At 42.4% G+C, this 15,877-nt stretch overlaps 1 protein-coding gene across 3 annotated transcripts in view; it reads right to left on the bottom strand.

The window, feature by feature from the left end:
- The window catches only part of lpp (LIM domain containing preferred translocation partner in lipoma), a 171,964-nt gene that overhangs the window by 112,380 nt on the left and 43,707 nt on the right, over positions 1–15,877 (bottom strand). For all 3 annotated transcript variants that reach the window (XM_055165133.1, XM_055165135.1, XM_020918742.2), the window contains one exon: positions 6,383–6,552. In XM_055165133.1, the coding sequence (XP_055021108.1) occupies positions 6,383–6,548 (166 nt within the window). In that variant the 5' untranslated portion in view covers positions 6,549–6,552. The remainder of the gene's footprint in view (positions 1–6,382; positions 6,553–15,877) is intronic.

The raw sequence follows: 15,877 nt of genomic DNA on the forward strand, positions 1-15,877 counted from the left end.
TCACACTGTGGAACATTCCAGGCAGAGCAATGACAGATGACGGACATGCAATCATAAAGTTACATAGTGCATCTTTACTTACCATTTTATATTGTTTGGAAAAATAAAACTTGGTGCAGTTGTTTTCCAAGTTTGTGTGTCTGATCATTTTTCTTTTCATTTTCAACAATTTCTGTGACTACTTCTCCTCCAACTAGGATTATTTAGAAGTAAAATAGCCCTTACTTATGGCCACTCTACCCACCTCTTCTACTGAGAACACATTTCGCCTGCACTCTTCTTAAAACAACAAAAAAAAGTTAGTTTAGTTTAGAATGGCGCAGATGTTATCCAACTTGGAGCGGTAGTAGCCTGTGGTCTCTACTGGGACACTGCCACAGCGCTGGTGCTTTCCTGTGGATCCTCTAGGGGGCCACCACGAGGGACCCTGACATAAGTGCAGACCGGTAGACACTTCGCCTCTGGCCTGTCAGGCGAGGAAGAGCAAATCGCAGCTTATGCACACACGGGATGCTATGGGACCGCTCACAGCACTGGCAAACACAAACTTATTCAAATAAGTTTTAACTACAACCAGCACTTTTCCCAACAAAAAAAAAAAATCAAAAACAAAAAAACAGATTGGACACACTATTTTAACTAAGTATATGGAGTTGTGGTGTGCTTCCCGATTGAATGCATGACTAACAAAAAGTCTCTGTGTTAGATACAAGATAAAAACAAGAATTACTCCAGGACTAACACGAGAAGTAACTAAGTTTAGAAGGTCAAATTATGCAAGGCTGAATAATGAATTCTAAAGACCTGGAACAAATGTGATTAAAAGATACCTTGCCTTCAGAAGCAACACCTTCCAGCCACCAACTTTTCACTATAATCAAAATGTAAAATACAGTGACTTTTTGCGTTCAAGGTAAATTTGGATCAATGGAAGTATCTGGCTTTATGTGCGAGCTCAATGAAAATGAACAAATATAGAATCATGGCAAAAAGAAAATGTTCCTATATAATGCTTGTTGATGATGAAATACTTGTTTTTCTGTGGTGACCTCTTGGCATCTACAGCTAAAAGAAAAAGACATGTATCTAATATAATGTAAGGTTATCCTGTGTGAGTTAATTCAATATATTAATATATATTATCAACGTGAAAGCAAATAATGATTATAGTTGCATTTCTCTACTTTGACCATTCACTAATATGCAGGTCTGTTGGAATTGTGGGTTTTGTATTTCAGTGGTAAACAACACCACCAAAGGATACTCTAAAACTAAGTTTCTTTTCTGGCACTCTTGTCTGAAACATAGAGCAACATCATTTAGTTATTAAATGTATAAAACTGCCTGGATACATAACTCTCAACTTAAATGTCAATGGAAACTTGCTGGACGTCTTTGGTGAAAAGAAGAAAAAAAAATTTCTCTGAAAGTGAACCACATTATTTTCTTCCATTTATTTAATTTTGGCCATAGATTCAACTGTGGTATGATGTTCCAATTGACTAGGAGTAAATGCTTTAAGTTGCATGTCTTGACTCTAAACAGAGGATGTGATTCCGGTTGATCAGGCGTGCACAAACAGGTAGCTCCTTTGCGTTCTCGTCCGTACTGTACACCACTTGTCAGTTTTGTTACCACTAAGATGCTGAGCTTCAGAAGGCTGGAGCTGTTGCATGGCTGTTGCAGTGGATTGCATTTCCTTGTACAATTATTCAGGATATTTTCCTCTATAGCATGTTTCAGAGCAGCTCCAAGTCTAATCGCTCATGGTTAAAACAAAAACTGCCTAAAGGGCCTTTCAGACAGTATCCAGCTTAGTCTACTGTAGACTCTTTAGAGTCCAAACAAAGTCATCAGATGAGGAGGCAATCGGCACTGGCTTGTGCACCCAGCATACACTTGCATGTCAGTGTACTGATACATAAGGGAGTTTGATTATTATATGTCAATGCATGGGTGGAATATAAAAATGAATTGTGATCCCACTCTAAGACGATCTTCAGTGCATAACAATTGGAAGAAATTCAAAATTATGAGCTAAGTTAGAAAGAGCCTGTCTCATAACAGTCCCGAGCGCCTGTCTCAGAACTGTCCCGTCTTGGACTGTCTCATCTGTGTCTCCCACTCTGAACAATGCTCCCTACACCATGAGGGGGTACACACTAAAGCACAGCACGGCGCAGCTCCAAATGGACATGTCCCTAATTTTTATGCTAATCCCTGCTTCCAATCACATTTAATATAAAAAGATATTAAATAAATAAAGAGCTTAATCCACTGATAAAGACGTCTTATCCTGGTGACAAGTCTGCACAAGGCTTTACACTGTTTGAGCAGAAACATGACAACACTCTTAAAACACTGCTGAAACTTTGATTTGTACAAGATGCCACTCGATATGATTGCGTCTCTGTGTGTATTACATTTTTTCAGTCTGTATTCACTCGCATATGCATACTGCGACTCTTTCTATTTTATTTTATCGTTTGTTTGTTTTTTAAAAGAAAACTCTTTACCACATATATCCCAAAACTTAGAAAACAGTTACATAATATTTAGCTTTTGGTTTTGAACAAAATTATTCATGAAATTCAATTTAAAATAGCATGAATGCTGTGACTACACTAAAATGATCAATGTACTAAAAGTTGTTTCAGTTTCTGGTGTAATTTAAGAAATTATAAAAGAATGTGCTGTAGAAAAATGAGATAACGAGATCAAGCTCTTTGCATATAAATGTACACAGATGACAGGACCTCATCTGCTGCCCTGTAAATGCATTTGAAACAGTTTTCTGAAAAGTTAGTATTTGGGTCAAGTTAGTTAATAGCATTGTTATCATTCAGCCTCTATAATAAAAGTGCAACGCTGGGACAATAATATCTGCATCTCCACTTGGAGCATGACCCCGCCCCCTTTATATTGTTCATTAATCCTCTTAAACTCCAACAATGATTAATTGTACCAAATAAAACCTTGGATTAAATACTGTATCATAAATGACGTACAGGAATTAAAAAGACTCAAATTAAGATGGCAGAAGCTGAAGATATAAAAAAAGAAAATTGTACAAAAGAGAGTTCTGGAACAAGAGCAGAATGTTCTAAGAAATTGTACTGTACAGAAATTTTGCAGTCCAAGTCACAAGTTATACTCAAGTCCTTATTGGTCGAGTGCAAGTTACTTTGAAACTGGATTTGGATACTAAGGAATAGATTATAGATAAGAAACTTGATATCGATACCGATACCACAATGATCATAAAAAACATATTTCTTAAGATAATAGATTGTAATTTTCAACATTAAATTGTATTACTTTCTTTAATTTTACAATGTGGCCTTATATCTGTATAATCCCTCAATCATCCAGGTTGTCCCATTGTGGTGCATGGGCATATACTTTTTTATGTGATTTTATACTTGTTCTGATACAGTTTGAGCTACTGCAACAAAATGTATATTGAAAATTATTACTAAAGTATGTCTAATCTCATTTTAAGTCTATACAATTATGATTATAGATGAACTGAATAATCTTGACATCCCTACCGCAGACCAGGACCACCCCGTAAGAAGTCCAGTTTTGGAAATGCTCAATAATACAAAATAGAGTTGGCTTCTCCATACAGGTGTACACTTGGAAAAACAGATATTCCGTTTTGGAGTTGGTCTCAGGGGGTCGAAGCTACAGGTTTAGATAATGCTCTCATTACGAAACATACAGCAGATGAGACAGAACCCACTTTTAGCACACACTGTTCACTGGAGTAGGCACTAAATCATCATTACCAGCGTTTTGCAATATTAAAGATACAGAAAGAGGAACAGCAGGCACAGAACAGTAGTCTTTTCTTAGATTCAGATGGGGACTTTGAAGCAGTTTTGGCTGGTTATGGAGGTACAATTGATTTTGTCATTCTATAGAAGGTATAGGAACAGAAAGAGGCATGTCAGCACACTTCATAGCTGTGGGTTTTAGGGTTGTCAAAATTCAAGTATTGAAAATCAGATACTAACTGATATTAAAACTGGTATTGAGACTAGATATGCATTTGAACAACTATCAATACTAAAAAACATCACATTCACAGGACAGAAATTTATCTTCCCTGTATTATTATTATTAAAATGTTTCCTTAAAAGTCTTAAAATGATTTTGAGAATAAGAATAAGACCACATAGTGTACTCCCATGGACCACTACAGAACCTACCTGGACAACTGAGGGATTACACAGATATAGGGATGTAAACAATAACCAAAATATCATGATATTGTATCGTCAAAAGTCTCACAATAATATCGTGGACTGTCACAATATATTGAATTACAAGTTCCTTTGCTTAAATGCATGGTTTTACAGTAGCAACCGCTTATAAACATCGGGAACTACATATCCCATGATTCATTTCAGCGTAGACAACATTAAAGAGATGTTTTTTTCTTAAATTCTTGGGATTACGATGGAAATAATTCACACAAAAATCTTGTCAAGGTATTTTTAAAAGCAGAAACGTGTCCTGTCTACAATTATATTAGCCTCTCCAAAATAGCACAATAAATATCGTACCGTGAGATGCATATTTTGATAATATTGTACCGAGAGATTTGGATACAGATATAAAACCACACGGTAACATAAAAGAAAGTAATCTTAAATGTTGAAAATTACATTCTCTTGTCTAAACAAAGAGTGTTTTTTTGTTATTGTGGCATCGGTATTGAGTATCAAGTCTGTTCCTTAGTATGGAAATTGAGTTTAAGTATAATTGCAGTAGTTAGCAGTACCACTAATGGGTTTATTATTGTCATTCTTATCAAATCAAACTTTATTTATAGAGTGCTTTTCATACAAAAATGCAACACGAAGCGCAAAGCTATATGGTTTTCAAAATAGGTGAATAAGTTTGTCTAAAAACATGAAAATTAAATACATTGATAAAAAGTGTATTTCAGTCTAACTGTCCACTGTAGGGAGTAAAACCAGAAAAATATAATTCTAGAGATCACTGAGGTGAGATAGCGTAAGTGTAGCATGGATAATTGTACGTTCAAAGCCACTAGTGAGTGACTCAACATTTTAATTCTAAATACTCAATAAATGTTAACAGAGCTAACCCCTAACACATTACAGTACGGATGCTAAATTTCAGACACCAACAGAGGGCAAATCCAAATTTGAAAAACACCATTAGAGGCACATAACTGCACAAAACCACCATTAAAAAAAGCTTGAATTATTTCCCCACAGACTGAAACGGCAGACTTGCACCTTCCTGGTTTCTCACTCGTCACCACCACAAACCGTTTTAAGCAGTAGACATGCAAAAATGCTGCCCCACAATACAACAGGAATCACCGAAGCAACAAGGCCCAGGCTGAAACACAAACACTCTCAACAGGTTTTTGAGATGTGAAAAATATTACGCAACCAAGAAAAAAAACAGAATTGCATTATTTATTACTATTATATATAACATTTAACTATAAGTGTTATATCTTATTTGTAACCTTAAGTGCATAACATGTTTTAGTTTGAACTGTTTGAGCTGCACCGTGATAGATAAATTGTTTGGGATAGCCTCAGGCAGTTGCTACTACATAGATTATAGATTTTATCAGATTTTGCTCCTTTTTAGACAAAAATAAATGTCTTTCGTCCATTAGTTTATACATGGTTCTTGCTCAACAAAAGCATTGCACTGCACGGTGAACAGAACATTTCCCAGAACCAGAAGAAACAAAAATCTGCTACAGCTTTTGATGGTCAGTTGCTATAGTAACCACCATACCGATTAAATAATATACGTTCAAGTGCGCTCTATTGTTCTATTGTTATTAAAATGTATAGTGGATATAGGAAATCTTCCAGCAGCAATATTAGGGATACAATTATTTTTATTTGAAAGGCAATTGAAATTATTCCAAATCTAAATGAATAAACAATAATCATGATGTATGCAAGCTCCAAAATATGTGCAGTAGTTGTTAAATCAAGTTGTACTGTATGCGCCTTTTATGGGTTGATGAAATTTTACCCACAACCACAAAGGGTATCTTAACATAAATGCATGTATGATTTAACCTTAGATTATGAAAAACATTTGTCCAATACAGTTTTGTTTTAATTATTTTCAATTAAACATAATGGGCTTTAGGCTAAAAATAATGCAAAATCATTGTATTAATGGATATGGGCCACACTGAGGATTCCTGAAGATATGTCAGCTGGTTTATATATCGCAGGCATTTTATGAAAAGTGTGTACTAACTGTATCCAGACAATACCTGGTCTGTTTCTGTGCTCCACATGTTTCCTTCTACATTTGTGTAAAATGATTATCTCTTCCCTCAGGCCTCTGTTGTGGTTTATGTGCTTACCTTCTGCTGGCGGTTTGTAGGGGTTAAACTTGGGTTTTGGGGCGACCACAGGGGCAAACTTCTTAGGTGACTGCTGTTGGGAAACGGAGATACTGGCACTGCCGATAGGGGGCGTGGTCTCCATCCTGGCAGAAACTTGGGCTGGCTGGTCTCCCTGGTTCCACATGGTTCTAATAACGACAAATTAACAACAGCCAATGATCAACAAGGATGTTTCACAACAGCATATTAAACATAATATTCTTTTATTTTCAGTATGGGGGGGGACTTCCTGCAGTGGAAACTATTATACCTGTTAACTGGAAAAATAACAAAGGGCTCACATGGTCTTCACAAGAACAACTAAGCAATAACCTATACACAGGTATTTTGTTGGTACATGCACCATACTGAGAGAGCTTCAACTTCAGTATTACACAAACAACAGAAGAATGGAGAATAAACAGGACTTGACCTCTGTTTAAGAAACTTCAATTGGAACACAAAACAGGAACAGACACTGCGGCATGGTAATCATGCTGAATAATGCAGATGCAAGGATATTACATATGGACACAAATGGGCAAGATTTGAGGACCAAGCACAAACAGTATTACTCTTTGAGGACAATGAGCTACATCCTTTTTTTTTGATGATATTATAATTACCTCCGCCAAGGAAGGTTATGTTTTTGCTGGCATTTGTCTGTTTGTTTGTTTGTCTGTTAGCAACATAACTCAAAAAGTTATGGACCGATTTTGATGACATTTTCAGGATTTGTTGGAAATGTGAAAAGGAAGAACTGATTTCATTTTGGGGGTGATCTGGAAGAAATCCTGGATTCTGGATCACTTTGAAATTTTAGTTAACATTGTGGTAAATGGGGCCAAAAATTTGGTTTCTCAATATCTCAGTTAATTATTGACCAAACCCCATGAAATTTGACTCAGGGATGGACAATGGGATCCTCTTTCATATTCCAAAGGCTGATCCGGATCTGATCCAGAAGACTGATTTTATCGCAATTTATATAAAAAATGGGGGTAGTCCTTGGCGGAGGTCTGCGCTCTCTGAGTGCTTTTCTAGTTCCTTTTTTTATTCCTCCATCTTAGTATATCATAGGTTGAAGCTGCAATGACCTAATTATGGGCTTACAGTCAAGTACACTGCGTAAAACATACAGTGCTTAATTAACGTGATAGTATGTCTATTTTCTGGGGGTGAAGACGCTGACTGCAAGATTCCATGAAAATAGAAATTAAAATCATACTTTGGAACATTCTCTATGAAGAGAGACAAGTTTTACGCAACACTGTGGAATATTATACCCAAATGAACAACATTTCCAAAGAAACAAGCAGGTGCAGGCGCTCATTTCAAATAAGAGTCAGGTCTGTGGAGATACAAGCCTGTTGACAATAAGAATGCAGTTTTCCCGTGCAATACAACAATCCTAATGAAAAACATGTCTTTATTTCAGTATATGTTTTGGCAAAAAAAAAAACATACTGCATACTGGGGCTTTAAATTGTGCCATATATACAAGGTCTTACTGTTTTCAAAAACATTTCAAAAACGACTGTATTTTTTAAGTGAAAACATCAAACTCCACAAAAGACAGTGATCTGACCTCTGTTACTGTCAAATTGAATGTTGCAACCCCGACGTAATACTTATAATCTTGAACCGGGTCAGTGTTTTGTACTTGATATGAACTCCTCTCTTTTTTAATTGATCCAGTTGATATGAGCTGTTGTTTGGCAGTGAAGACATCTTTCCCTGACAGCTCATTCATTATAACCCGCGTGCTACTTTTCATATGTCTCCAATGCAGGAACGGTGAACGTGGCCGCGTTAGAAAAGTTGGCTCTATCTGAGGACACGAGGAGCCAGGATTTCACCAGCGAACGCATCCTCCTGAAATGATTTGAAACATTTGAACTATTCACGGTTTCCATTTCTCTTGTCTTTGTTTGTTGTTCTTTTGCTATGATGTTTATGTCTGAGTGATACCCGGTGTACACTCTTTCACCCACGCACAATTGTATTTTAATATTGTCGGAAACGCGCACTCCTCCTGTGCGCTTTTTACTTTGGTTTGTTAATGCTACAATTCCAAAAGCTGTACCGCTACCACGCACACCCACCTGTCCTCCATGTATCTCTGGGTTCTTTCATTTCTACACACAAGCACAAATGGCTTACAAGGGAGAAGAAAAGAAGTAGTTGAAAAGGAGAGCGGGGAGCGGCAGTGATCTTAGCGTGTAGACGGCACACACGTGTTGAATAATGGAGTGATTGAAGGAGGCAAATCATTCTCAGCAGGAAGGCACTACAGCCAGGGAGTGAACGCGATGAGGTTCACGTTGGGTAAGATATGACGTCCACTTTGTTTGTAAACTCTGGAAAAACACGCAAGATACAGATAAATATTTGAACAATGTATAAAAGAAGTTTGCGTAAAAGTTTAAATGTAAGAAATGCAATGCAAAACTATCAAAAAATTATTACAATCAAGAAAAGACTAAAGCAATACCATAAGGTTCTGAACTAATACTTCAGCGCTCCAGTTTAGTCAAGACCATAGACTGTATAAAGAAGAGGACTAAGAGAGTGTGACATCACCCACAGCGTTCAGCTAAATTCAAATGAAACTCACAATGGTAGTAGTCATATGAGCGAATTTGGAGCCATGTCCATGTTAGGAAAAATTATTTATTTACATAGAAAATAGTGAAATAAAAACACCAGGATCATGTAGAGTGGGTTAATACAAACATTTTAAGACCAAAATGACGAGGCTCATTGCAGTAATTACAGAGAGAGAGAGACAACAATTTTCCAATGTAAAGTCAACTGGAAAAAGAGTCAATGGAGCCAGAAGAACGCCCATGAACACTTATTTGAACCACGGCAGCTAGCAGGTTAGGTATGTCCATTATTTTAAACAGTATATGGGCAAGGCATAATCTTAGCATCTGGATTAAAGGGCCATTTCAAAAGGGCTATATTTAAAAAAAAGTAAAATTTATCTTGCCCCAGTACAGATATATTGCAAAAGCAGATTGTAGAGTCAAAATAAGACTGCTGCGTGAAGCATTTTGCAAATCTGGAAGTGTGCTGTTAGCATGCTAGTTGTTTTTTAGCATTATTGTGACTACAAAACTCATCTCTGATCTCTGAAAGATGTGAAAAGCACTTAAACGCATCATGGTGAATAATTGCTATGATTGAAAGGCATTCAAAAAAGTAAGGAATAAGTTTGAACAATTCCTGTTTTTTTTTTTTTCACATTTTAAGACATCCAAAATTAGGTACAGCACCTTATAATCTCTGAAAGTTTCTCTCTCACAATTATTATTCACTTTTCTAAATTGAATTAATTGCTTAAGTGGAATCCTAATGTCTGAGTAGTGCCGTGTGCATGGAGACAGAATAATGTACTTATTTGATTTTAATTTTAGTTCATGTGATGTGCAATTGTTATGTGTGGGTTCAGTCTAAATGCAGTGTTTTCTATAGATATAACGATTTACAGCAAACTTTAGTTTATGTTAATTATGCAAAACAACACTTTATCTGACCTTATTGCCAAGTCAGAGTTAAAGCATCAAGCCAGAAGATGATTTTTCCTGTGCATATTTAAAGACCAATTCTACTGCGTTTTACCAAATCGAACCTTACTTTTTATTACAATTCCAGCTTTGTTTTCTATAACCCCCCTGCCAGTTTAATAATGTATTTGTTACTGTACATGTGCACCACTCTGGATTCATAAAACACGTTTCAAAAGCCGCAAAGCTGAGCCTAGCAAATGACAGCAGCTATGGCATATTGTCCTGGTTGCTGGCCCTTTTTTCTAAGTAGTCTTGAGGGAAGTAGTGGTAACAGTTAAACAGTGAGACGTTGGCTGTCTGCTCAGAGCTGCTCTTTCACAGTTGTCATTGAGGAACTGCTGCAGGTGCCTGTCCCACATTAATCTTTCATATCCACCGAGGAAACTATCAAACATCCTTGGAGGCCCGCGAGGATCCAAAATGGCACCAGACAAGAGCGAGAGACACATTTTGGGAGAGAAGAAGAATGACAAGCTTTCGAGCAAAAACAACTTGGTAAGACCCGCAGTAAAGCACACAATAGAAAGACTCTGGTTTGGCTCTGTGGGTTTAAAATACTGTAGTGGGTTTCTTTGTCAGATGCTTTCTTCACACTTTGTCTTAGCGATGACAGACTTGAGCAAAACTTCAGAACATTATCACTCGTGTTTGTCAAAAAGAATCTGTCAAGAAAGCAGAAAAGTGGTGGTTTTATGGCTTTAGTGACAATGGGTCAGGGACTAAAATAGATATATTTTACGCTACAGTTGCAGGGATAAGAAAATTTGATATGAGAATATGAGATTTTCAGTACTTTGCTAGCTCAGTTTTGCACTCAGAGGCACTATAAATCAATGAGCCACTCATCATTCACACAAACACACACACACGCATTCACTCAAGTAAATGCAAATACCAGATGCAATGTGAGTTAAGTGTCTTGCCCAAGGACACAAGAATAGCATCAAAATGCTGAGCTTTGCCATACTCTATTACCTGAGCTACTGCTGCTATCAACAATGGGAGACTTGGAGTTGTCACTTCATCTGTATTTGAATGTAGTATAAATAAATTAATCAAACAAACTTTATTTATAGAGCCCTTTACAGCAGGTGACAAAAGTACATTGTACTCCACTTTGCCTTGTCGCTTAGCCTGATTCATCAACCGTCTGACCTCGCACCGTTAGAATTTGTTCGCTCGACGTTAGGCAGGTAATTTTTATTTAACCAATCGCTGCTATTTGGTCATGATGTATGTAATGCACCGCTAACGGGGCTAATTGGAATATTAAGCTTTCCCCAACCCCTCCTTGAACCGTCACCTTATCGTGGTGGAGGGGTTTGAGTGCCCAAATGATCCCGGGAGCTATGTTGTCGGGGGCTTCATGCCCCTGGTAGGGTCACCCAAGGCAAACAGGTCCGGGGGGACGGGTCAGACGAAGAACGGTTCAGAAGCCCCTATGATGAGTGTACGAGCAAGGCCAGTTACGTTGCCCGGATTGGCGTCACCGGGGCCTCACCCTGGAGCCAGGCCTGGGGTGGGTGCTCGCCAGCGAGCGCCTGGTGGCCGAGCCTCCCCCCACGGGGCTCGGCCGGGCTCAGCCCGAAGGAGCGACGTGGGGCCGTCCTCACGTGGGCCCACCACCCGCAGGAGGATCCATATGGGGCCGGTGCAGAGAGATCTGGGCAGCAGTCGACGGCGGGGGGCCTCGGCGACCGGATCTCCGGACATGGAGACTAGCTCTGGGGACATGGAATGTCACCTCGCTGGGGGGGAAGGAGCCTGAGCTTGTGCGGGAGGTTGAGCGTTACCGACTAGATATAGTCGGCCTCACCTCCACGCACAGTTTGGGCTCTGGAACCCAACTCCTTGAGAGGGGCTGGACTCTCCATTTCTCTGGCGTTGGCCGCGGGGAGCGGCGGCGGGCTGGTGTGGGCCTGCTCATTGCCCCACAGCTCAGTCGCTGTGTGTTGGAGTTCACCCCGGTGAACGAGAGGGTCGCGTCCCTGCGCCTTCGGGTCGGGGACAGGTCTCTCACTGTGGTGTCGGCCTACGGGCCGAACAGCAGTGCTGAGTACCCGGCCTTCTTGGAGTCCTTGGGAGGGGTACTAGACAGTGCACCGACCGGGGACTCCGTTGTTCTCCTGGGGGACTTCAACGCCCACGTGGGCAACGACAGTGACACTTGGAGAGGGGTGATTGGGAGGAACGGCCTCCCCGATCTGAACCCGAGTAGTGTTTTGTTATTGGACTTCTGTGCTAGTCACAGTTTGTCCATAACGAACACCATGTTCGAGCACAAGGGTGTCCATAAGTGCACGTGGCACCAGGACACCCTAGGCCGGAGGTCGATGATCGACTTTGTCGTCGTGTCATCTGATCTCCGGCCGCGTGTCTTGGACACTCGGGTGAAGAGAGGGGCTGAGCTGTCAACTGATCACCACCTGGTCGTGAGTTGGGTTCGCTGGCGGAGGAGGAAGCCGGAAAGACCTGGCAGGCCCAAGCGTGTAGTGAGGGTCTGTTGGGAACGTCTGGCGGAGCCCTCTGTCAGAGGGACCTTCAACTCGCACCTCCGGGAGGACTTCTCCCGGATTCCGGGGGAGGCTGGAGATATGGAGTCCGAGTGGGCTTCATTCTCGGCCTCTATTGTCAATGCAGCTGCTCGGAGCTGTGGGCGTAAGGTCTGTGGTGCCTGTCGCGGCGGCAACCCCAGAACCCGGTGGTGGACACCGGAAGTAAGGGATGCTGTCAAGCTGAAGAAGGAGTCCTATCGGGCCTTGCTGGCTCGGGGGACTCCTGAGGCAGCTGACAGGTACCGGCGGGCCAAGCGTGCTGCAGCCCGTGTGGTCGCGGAGGCAAAAACTCGGAGCTGGGAGGAGTTCGGGGAGGCCATGGAGAAGGACTATCGGACGGCCTCAAAGAGATTCTGGCAAACCGTCCGGCGCCTCAGGAGGGGAAAGCAGTTCTTCACCAACACTGTGTTACAGTGCGGGGGGAGAGCTGTTGACCTCGACTGGGGACGTTGTCCGGCGGTGGAAGGAATACTTTGAGGATCTCCTCAATCCCACCGTCACGTCCTCCAAGGAGGAGGCCGAGGCTGGGGACTCGGAGGCGGACTCATCCATCACCCTGGCCGAAGTCACTGAGGTGGTTGGCAAGCTCCTTGGTGGCAAGGCTCCGGGGTTGGATGAGATCCGTCCTGAGTACCTGAAGTCTCTGGATGTTGTGGGGCTGTCTTGGCTGACACGCCTCTTCAACATCGCGTGGCGGTCGGTCGGGGACAGTACCTCTGGACTGGCAAACCGGGGTGGTGGTCCCTCTGTATAAGAAGGGGGACCGGAGGGTGTGTTCCAACTATAGGGGGATCACACTTCTCAGCCTTCCCGGTAAGGTCTATGCCAGGGTACTGGAGAGGAGAATCCGGCCGATAGTCGAACCTCGGATTCAGGAGGAGCAGTGTGGTTTTCGTCCTGGCCGTGGAACACTGGACCAGCTCTACACTCTCCATAGGGTGCTCGAGGGTTCATGGGAGTTTGCCCAACCAGTCCACATGTGTTTTGTGGATCTGGAGAAGGCATTCGACCGTGTCCCTCGTGGTGTCCTGTGGGGGGTGCTCTGGGAGTATGGGGTCCGGGGCCCTTTGCTAAGGGCTGTCCGGTCCCTGTATGACCGGAGCAGGAGCTGTGTTCGCATTGCCGGCAGTAAGTCAGACCTGTTCCCGGTGCATGTTGGACTCCGCCAGGGCTGCCCTTTGTCACCGGTTCTGTTCATTGTATTTATGGACAGAATTTCTAGGCGCAGTCAGGGGCCGGAGGGGGTCAGGTTTGGGGACCACAGGATTTCATCTCTGCTGTTTGCGGACGATGTTGTCCTGTTGGCTTCATCGAACCAGGACCTGCAATGTGCACTGGGGCGGTTTGCAGCCGAGTGTGAAGCGGCTGGGATGAAGATCAGCTCTTCCAAGTCCGAGGCCATGGTTCTCAACCGGAAAAAGGTGGCTTGCCCTCTCCGGGTGGGTGGGGAGTCTTTGCCTCAAGTGGAGGAGTTCAAGTATCTCGGGGTCTTGTTCACGAGTGAGGGAAGGACGGAACGTGAGATTGACAGGCGGATCGGTGCAGCTTCGGCAGTGATGCGGTCGCTGTATCGGACCGTTGTGGTGAAGACGGAGCTGAGTCGAAAGGCGAAGCTCTCGATTTACCGGTCAGTCTTCGTTCCTACTCTCACCTATGGTCATGAGCTCTGGGTAGTGACCGAAAGGACGAGATCGCGGATACAAGCGCTCGAAATGAGTTTCCTCCGCAGGGTGGCTGGGCGCTCCCTTAGAGATAGGGTGAGGAGCTCAGTCACACGGGAGGAGCTCGGAGTAGAGCCGCTGCTCCTCCACGTCGAGAGGAGCCAGTTGAGGTGGCTCGGGCATCTGTTCCGGATGCCTCCTGGGCGCCTCCCTCGGGAGGTGTTCCGGGCATGTCCCGCCGGGAGGAGGCCCCGGGGAAGACCCAGGACACGCTGGAGGGACTATGTCTCTCGGCTGGCCTGGGAACGCCTCGGGGTCCCCCCGGAGGAGCTGGAGGACGTGTCTGGGGTGAAGGAAGTCTGGGAGTCCCTGCTTAGGCTGCTCCCCCCGCGACCCAGCCCCGGATAAGCGGACGAAAATGGATGGATGGAAGCGTTCCCCAAATCCCGTGGGAAGAAGGGCAATAACATCTTTCCCCTTGATAAAATTCACCAAACATTCTCTTTATTCAGGCTTTAAATCCTTGATCTCAGGAATCGTTGCCAGCACAGAATGTATGGCTCTTCGCTGATTGGCTGGTGCCCAGACTTGCACTTCCATTCTTGCAAACCGTCCACTGTATTCCAATTCCTGACCTAGTCACTGGAGAGAAATGAACTTGAGTGGGGGCACTAGGTGGCGCCAGCCTGGCTACTTTACAACACTCAAGGTGACTAAAGTGTGTCACATTAAGATCAACACAATACAAAAACATGCATATAGTGTAACGCATATGTTGTATTCTACTTGGCCTTGTTGCTGGGATTGGCGTCAGTATCCAGAATCTAATGCAGCAAGAACAAAACATTTGACACAATTTTGTATAAAGTAAAAGAGACATTATGAAATCAATTTATATTTAACCATGTTGTAACTGTTTTCTCTCCTCATTTACCCTCTCAAGGTTGTATTTAGCGTGATGCATGCATGTTTGAGTAATTGTAATTCTCCTGCATTGAAGACGTCATTGCCTGGCTTCTTTCTATATTGCGATTCAAAATGTAAAATTATGATCCACGGTTGTTATAGATTATATTTTTATAACAAACAAAAGCGTAAGTCATAAACCATATACTGAAATATGACACAAATTTTCTTCTAGGGACATTTAGCCTATTTTTTTATCCTGAGAATCTTCATGAGAAACCATACACAGTTATAATGTATGTCCCGTCCCCAGTGCAAGGTAATGGCTAAGTGACTGTGTGGTTGACTGGTCACCGATTATAACATCACTTCACATGTACATCTCAGTGACGACAAAGACAAGTCACTCTTTGGCACTACTTGACTACTGTGAACCAAAGCAAAGCAACTGGGATTAGCACTCCTGGTTTGTGACGCAACGCACCGCAGACCCATCCGAGCGAATAAAAAGACATTAAAAATTCAAAGTTTCCATCTGCAGGAAGTCGAGTCTCGAACTTCATCGTTGTTGTACTTAAGAGGTGCGCCTGAATGGCTGAAGAGGTTAATCCTGCATTACACAAATACAAAAAGCTGCTCTCCGTGTGGACGTGGAGCAGACCAGAGTTCAAGTGGTCATTACAGCCCCGTGAACGTCTCCAGTGCGGTGGGAATATCTGAAAGGGCCGGTTGGATGACACCGTGTTGAGTGTTGACATATTAATAAAAGCAAAAGGC

Source organism: Boleophthalmus pectinirostris, unplaced genomic scaffold (assembly GCF_026225935.1).
Source record: "Boleophthalmus pectinirostris isolate CB_2022bp ecotype Guang Dong unplaced genomic scaffold, ASM2622593v1 HiC_scaffold_7, whole genome shotgun sequence".
NCBI lineage: Eukaryota > Metazoa > Chordata > Actinopteri > Gobiiformes > Gobiidae > Boleophthalmus > Boleophthalmus pectinirostris.